This window comes from Oxyura jamaicensis, chromosome 4 (assembly GCF_011077185.1).
Source record: "Oxyura jamaicensis isolate SHBP4307 breed ruddy duck chromosome 4, BPBGC_Ojam_1.0, whole genome shotgun sequence".
NCBI classification, from domain to species: domain Eukaryota; kingdom Metazoa; phylum Chordata; class Aves; order Anseriformes; family Anatidae; genus Oxyura; species Oxyura jamaicensis.
Window position 1 is genome coordinate 23,358,716 of NC_048896.1, and position 7,144 is coordinate 23,365,859.

Sequence of the window (7,144 nt, forward strand, 5' to 3'; positions counted from 1 at the left end):
CTGGGAGCGCTGGGGGGTAAAAGCGGTGCTAGGGGGCACTGGGGGGGCAGGAGAGGCTCTGCCGGGGGGGAAATGCAGTGCTGGGGGGCAGCGGGGGGGGCGCTGGGGGGGAAATGTGGTGCTGGGGGGTCAGGAGAGGCTCTGCTGGGGGGACTGGGGGCGGCCATGGGGGCACTGAGGGGGGAAATGTGGTGCCGGGGGGCAGGGGAAGCTTTACTGGGGATGCTGGGGGGGGAAATGCCGTGCTGGGGGGCACTGGGGGGTCGTGGGAGGCTCTGCTGGGGGCACTGGGGGGGGAAATGTGGTGCCGGGGGGCTGGGGAAGCGCTGCTGGGGGGGGAGATGTGGTACTGGGGGCAGGAGAGGCGCTGCTGGGAGGCAGTGGTGGGGGCGCTGGGAGGGGGGATGCGGTGCTGGGGAGCACTGGGGGGGCAGGAGGTGCAGCACCCACGGGTGGGTAGGGAGAGGGGTCACGGTGTGCTGGGGGGGGCCCGGGGGCACCCACAGAGGGCATGGGCTGGGTGCGGGACGTGGGATCCGTGGGGGGAGGCCGTGCGTGGGCTGGGGGCACGGGGAGGTCTGCAGGGCAGGGAGGGGGCACCGGGGTGGGGGCTCCCCCATGGGTGCCCGTCAGCGCCAAGGTGGGGAGGTCACGGGAGGTGCCGGGAGGCCGAACCGGGGCGCTCGGTGCCGCTGGGGGGGGGACACGCACAATGTGGTGGGGACGGGGCTCCAGGGGGCTGCGGGGGGACGCCGGGCACGGGGCCGAGCGGGGAGCGGGATGGCGGTGCCGGGCGGGAGGCTTGGCAAGGGGAGCAGCAGTGAGCGGAGCGGCGGCGAGGAGCGGAGCAGGCCCCTGGCGCTGCTGTTGTCATCTGTGTGTCTGTTGTGTGTTATTTCCAGCTGAGTGGTAAAGATGGAAAGAGGGAGAGGAGGAGGCAGCGGAGGAGGAAGGAACCTGGGGGGCTCCGGCTTGCAAAGGAGCGTTTACTCCCAGTCCCAGCAGCAGTACCATTACCCATCCCCCTCGCAGGGGGGCTGCATGGAGATCCAGGAGCTGGCCTCCAAGAGGGTGGACATCCAGAAGAAGCGGTTTTACCTGGACGTGAAGCAGAGCTCCCGAGGCCGCTTCCTGAAGATCGCGGAGGTGTGGATAGGGCGAGGCAGGCAGGACAACATCAGGAAAAGCAAGCTGACGCTCTCGCTGTCGGTCGCCGCCGAGCTGAAGGACTGCCTGGGGGACTTCATCGAGCATTACGCCCACCTGGGCCTGAAGGGCGGCCACAGGCACGAGCACAGCAATGGCAAGGAGCAGCATTCGAGGCGGCGCCAGCAGCACCCGCCGCCCTCGCCCCCAGGGTCTGTGGGCTCCGAAGAGCACCCTCACAGCGTCCTCAAAACGGAGTACATAGAGAGGGACAACAGGAAGTATTACCTCGACCTGAAGGAGAACCAGCGGGGGCGCTTCTTGCGGATTAGGCAAACCATGAGCAGGGGACCGGGCATGATCGGTTATTTCGGCCACGGCTTGGGACAGGAGCAGACTATTGTCCTTCCAGCGCAAGGGATGATTGAGTTCAGGGATGCTTTGGTCCAGCTGATTGAAGAGTACGGCGAGGGGGACATCGATGATCGCAGGGGCGGGGGCGACGACCCCCCCGAGCTCCCCGAGGGCACCTCGTTCCGGGTGGACAACAAGCGGTTCTACTTTGATGTGGGATCCAACAGGTACGGCATCTTTCTGAAGGTAAGTGAGGTGAGGCCACCCTACCGTAACACCATCACGGTTCCATACAAAGCGTGGACAAGGTTTGGGGAAAATTTTATCAAGTACGAAGAGGAGATGAGGAGAATTTACAACAGCCATAAAGAAAAGAGGATGGATGTCAGAGGGGACAGTGGTGAAGAGCAAGAGGGTCTCGAATAGAGTGCATTGGACCGGCCGTCTGGCAAAATAAACAAAACAAAAAGCAGAAATTGGTGAGAGGGACTGATCTGTAGTCATTTGAAGTTGCCCCGTTGTTTTGTAAACTCCTTTCTGGTAGCTCGTACTAACTCCAGTACATGATATTGCGGGAGTCTGGTTATCGTGCTAAATTACGCCCAAAACATCTCTGTATTTCTCATGAAAGTAACAACCTCCCGAGTCTGTATGAGTCAGCTTCTTCGAGTGTGGAAGACTATGGAAGTATGCGTATCAGCACAAAAAAAAAAAAAGTCATTCTGACCTTTAAATAGTCTAGATAAGGCTTGTATTGCACTTCAGCATGGTACAAAAAACAACTCATGCTGAAATGTATCAGTTTCTGCTTATGACAGGTTTTCCGGAACTGAATTCTGTCCGTACTCAGTCAAAAGGCTGAGAAGCTTAGCTATAGGGCACCTCGTACAAAAACCAAACCCATATTGATTGCTCATACATGTATGAGGAGAGGTAGATGTTTGAAAATTGGGACCTGCTGGTTGCTGAGTTTGAAAGGATATGGGTGAAATCTCGATAACCGGTCAGACCCTTATGATGTGCTGGTGGAGAGCTGAAGATTTGTCAATAACCTCGTAGTCCTGTGCTAACCGAATGGCCCGAGTATCCCAGGACAGCGAAGCTGTGCTCGAGTGCTAAGCCTTCCGAATTAATGGCAACGAGTAATAACCCACTCTTCATCTACGTGCTCTGCCCACGCGAGGCTGATGATTTTTTTTTTTTTTTAACGCGTTTCTCAAAATTTCAAGAGCTATTTTTGTATGCGGGGTGTTGTGGGTTCCAGCAGGCGGCTGCAGAGCGGGTTTTCTGAGGCTGGATGGCTGCTGTGATCGAGGTTCCAGGGTTCCCTCCCAAAAGTGAGATTAACGTGGTCAGTGTTTCACGCACGAGGACGACAGCTGGGCGTTTCTCTCCTCCTGCTGAGAGAAAGACCTTTGGGGGGTTTGGTGCACCGCTTGATTCCTATAAAAATGCATCTCTGTCATATTGATCTGTAGCGCGTTTTCAAAGCCGTGGTTAAGGCTGTGTCAGGTTTTCTGTCAGGTCGGTTTTGCAGATGTTATTACCGTAAGATAATATCCATGCCCTACCGTCACCCCCTTTCCACCCCGTGTCACAGCTGGGGCTGTAACGGAGCAGTTCGGTGTCTTGCTGCTCACCTGGTGGCACAAAGTCCTACTGGTGGCCCTGCGGCCTGAACCTTGCAGTCCCTGCACGTGTACTCTGCCTGGAGGGAAAGTGCGTGGAGTTACCCGGTTTAGCAGGCTTGAAGAAAGACTTTGAAAATTCTTGGTCATTTCTTCGAAATACGTGTAACTTTGGGGTCTTTTTCAGCCGTTGGGTGACCGGTTCCTTCCCTCCTGAAGGCAGTGGGCGTTCGGTTGAGCTCCAGGTCCTTTAAATAATGCATTGCCCACCTTTAAGATTTTTTTGAAGAACGCGTTGCTCTGTCTAGTCAGATATTTGTAATCGTTTGAATTGTTTTTTTTTGCAGAGTGGCCTAGTGTGGACCAGCTATTTTCCGACCCAACCATTCCTTTTTTTTTTTTTTTTTTTTTTAAATCTGTTCAGAAAGAACAGATTTAAAAAAAATCTGCAACCAGACCATTTTCACTCTTAGTCTGGACCCACCTGCACACTGCATGGCCGCGCTAAATCCAAAAGCTATTGCCTGTTACGACATTAACCATAGCAAGAAAAGCTGGGGAGGCGGGGGTGGGAACTAAGAGGATAATCTGGACTTTAGTTTGGGGACTAACGATAGTCGATCTGTTTTAACTTTAAAAAAAAAAAAAAGGAAAAAAAAAAAAGAAAAAAAAAAAAGCTTGCACCAAAGTCACCAAAGAACCTTTAGGAAATGTTACAGTTGTGACAGGAAGTAAGAAAGTTAATTTCACTGTTTTAGGTGATTCCCCCTGTACGTAAACTACATACTGCAGTTACAGCAAGCAAACGTTTGGCTTAGTGTCACAGTGACCATCCGTTTCTGCACAGATTGCTCTTTCAGGTACTTTTTCAAGTCTGTAAGGGATTTTCTCATTCCACCACTGGAACTGCTAGTGGACCACGATGAACCAGCTGGAGGCGATGTGGGGTGCTGGTTCATCTTTGCTTTTAGGGTTTTGCTCACAATGTTTTTAACAGGTCCATTAAAACAAACAAACAAAAAAAAACCATTACAATAACTTCATGTCCTAGTGTTGGTGTGAAACCAGGATTTAGCAAAAGAGTCACGGATGCGCAAGCGAGCGCACCTCTGGCTGCTGCTGCCCGTCACAGTGCCTGGAGTAAGGAGGAACTTGCCACAGATTGCAGCCACCTGGAGCTATGAATGTACAACCCTTTTACGCTCGCCTTCCCATGCCCGTGTGGCGTTCCTCCCCTGCGTGCTTGACATCTTCCAGTCCGTGCCCCCGTTTGCCTCCACGCATCGTGAAAGCTCCTGTGTTGGAATCTGCCTCGGTGTGCTGTAAATGGTCATGCATTCCTTCTGTTCCTTTACTGTTACCGAGAAGAGTCACAACGGGCAAAGCGATTGAAAAGGCCTATTTTCTTCACTGTTAAAACAAACAAAACAAAAAAAGGCAAGATGCAAAATGGCTTTCCTTACTGCTTGCTGCCCACTTGGCACTTTGACGAAAGGGTAACTAAGTGCAGCTGGCTGTATCTTAGTTAGGCTGGTATCAGCGTGCGTTTAAACCATTCCTTTTTTTAATTCTTTTTCCTGTGTTAATTAATTGGCCTTCTGATTGCATTAGTGTATTGTGAATAGCACCCAGGAACTCGGTGCCTGCTGGCTGTGGGGCAGGGCTGGGTCCCATGGGATTCACTAATGCACGTACTCCCCGCGCGGGATGCACCTTAGTATCTGAAACTGGATCGGGATCTCCAAGTTCATAGCCGACTACCAATGGGTAAACCACTAACGATGGGTTTCCACGGAAATGTATAGCACTGATGCTTGCAGATATTGTCATTGGAGCATATTACAGACTAACTCAAAATGTAGCAATGCAAGATTGTACCGGTTAGATTTGGAAACGGGTTCCTCATTATTTTTGGCAGTGCGCTTTCGACCTCTGAGAGCAGCAGTAATGTAGGCTGCTTGTGCGCCGAAGGGCCCACTGCAGTGCTGGGAATGCTGAATTCCTCGTGCATTTGAAGTGTTCATGCTCTGTGCCCTAAAACTGCCATGTCCCTTAAACTTGAGAAAACACAAGCTTATTTGCACTAGAAAGAACGGCCAAAAACAATTCTAGGAGGACAGGGTGAAGAGCACCAGTCTGAACCTCTTTTCTCACAAGAGAATTTCCTATGAAAGCCCTCACCTCTGTTTCAAAATTGTGTGGTCCAGGCAGAAAGTCTGTCAGTTCAATAACAAAATCCTAATGCACTTTATATTGTGTAAATACTAGGGGCACGTCTCTGCCACTGGCCTGGCAGGGGGTGCTTCAGCAGCGTAGTCTAATTCTGGAAGAGGTCGTATCCCACATGCCCGTGTCCGGTACGGACCTGTTGTACTTGCTTGACCCAGCTCCGCTCCCGTGTTAGAGGGACAGGCACGGCGGTGTGGACCCTCCCAGCCCCTTGAGGTGGGATGTTGAGGTGCAGTTTGCAGAGTTCCAGAGCATCCTCAGCTGGTGGCGGCTCCGCCGCTTGCTGCGGCTCCCCAGCGGCTCTGAGCCTGGCCCTGAACGTTGATGCCAAGGCTTAAAAAGGAGCTTTTCATGGAGATAGTTTTACAAAGCCGAGTTGTCATGCTTGGCTTTCCCCTCCATCAGAGCAGACACTCGTGCTGTCCCTCACGGGTTTGTTTCGGGTGGAAGGGGCTGCGGGGGCTTCCCCTGCACTGCTGGCCTCAGCCCGCAGCCTTTCTCGGTGAAGGACTAGCAGGCGAGTGTGCTGGCCAGAGGTTGCAAGGCTTTCTGTGGCCAGGTTCCCTGTGTGGCACGACAGAGGAGGTGACAAAAATCCAGGCAGCCGGCCCAGCCTCCCTGCGTCACCTCTTGTGAACTTCACCCAGAGAGAGGCAGTGGTGGCAGCAATCTGCTCTTCGTTGTGTTCCTTGTATGTATTCAATATGTAAAAGTTCATATTCACGTGTAGGCATTAATATATTTATGTGAGTGTATCCTAGCCTGTAGTAGCTCGTAGCGAAATAATCTATTTATCTGAAGTACACAGACTAAAAAGGTGGGGCTCAAGAGGCAGTGTCTCCTACTAGCGGTTTGGATAAACGCGTTATTTCACTGAGAGCTCTTTGCTGCTTATCACGGCCCTTTTAAGATTTCTGCTCTTAAGCACTCATCTCATCTCTTAGGTTTCCAGCAAGGCTGCAAGGAGAAACGTAGGCTAAAGGAGGCAAAACTCTTCCTGTGAGGCGTTGTGCTGGCAGAGCAAGAGCTGTAGGTAACAGCCAGCTGCTGCGCTGTGGGCCACGTCGGGCCATTTTAAAATCCACCGCAAGCCATTATTATCATAATATTCACAAAATATGCCATTGGAAGTATTCAAAAACTGTCCCTTATACAAAACAAAAAACATCAAGCAGTTATCAAAATTGGCTTTGGCGTCTGTTTTTTTCCTGATGTTGTAGTCTAATGGTGGTACCATTTGTCTCCCATGGCCTGTTGGCGTGACCTGAACTCATGGGGAAGGTGTCTGGTAGTCGCTAGAAAGCCTGCTGCTGGCTAGACTTGCAGCCCTTTTAGCCAAGTGTAGTGATTATTCTAGTGAAAAAGGGGTTATTAGCGTGTATTTTAATTGTGCAGACTTTGCACCCTGTGAAAAATTAATTAATAAGCAGGTTTTAGTTTCATTGCATTCATACTTTTTGCTGTACATACGGTATATATATACAATTTATAAAGTAATTATTAACAGTATACTTTCCATTTAATTTTCTATGCTATTTCCTCCAAAATTAAAGTGTCCTTTATTTTTAATTATTTAACAAGTTGTGTTGTCTAAAATCTGCCTTTCCCCTCTTCCCCGTCCATTTCTTTTAAACAAAGCTTCTATCTGAGATGCCTACTTTATCCAAGTAAGACTGGAAGTAAAGGCTACACTGAACATAGCACAAGCTCCTTGCTTTTTAGTCCTCTGTATGGATGCTTGCAGCAGAAATCTTGCGAGTATCACAGTGGCAGAGCTACAGATGCAC

At 51.2% G+C, this 7,144-nt stretch overlaps 1 protein-coding gene across 1 annotated transcript; it reads left to right on the forward strand.

The window, feature by feature from the left end:
• Nucleotides 1-893: 893 nt before the first annotated feature.
• PURG (purine rich element binding protein G) lies at nt 894-6,861 on the forward strand. The gene has a single exon (XM_035323838.1). It carries the CDS (start codon nt 916-918, stop codon nt 1,924-1,926), a length of 1,011 nt encoding a protein of 336 aa, XP_035179729.1. The 5' UTR covers nt 894-915; the 3' UTR covers nt 1,927-6,861.
• The last annotated feature ends 283 nt before the right edge of the window (nt 6,862-7,144 follow it).

Coding starts and splice junctions, on each gene's coding strand:
- PURG (XM_035323838.1), top strand. CDS start 916: ATGGAAAGAGGGAGAGGAGGAGGCAGCGGAGGAGGAAGGAACCTGGGG.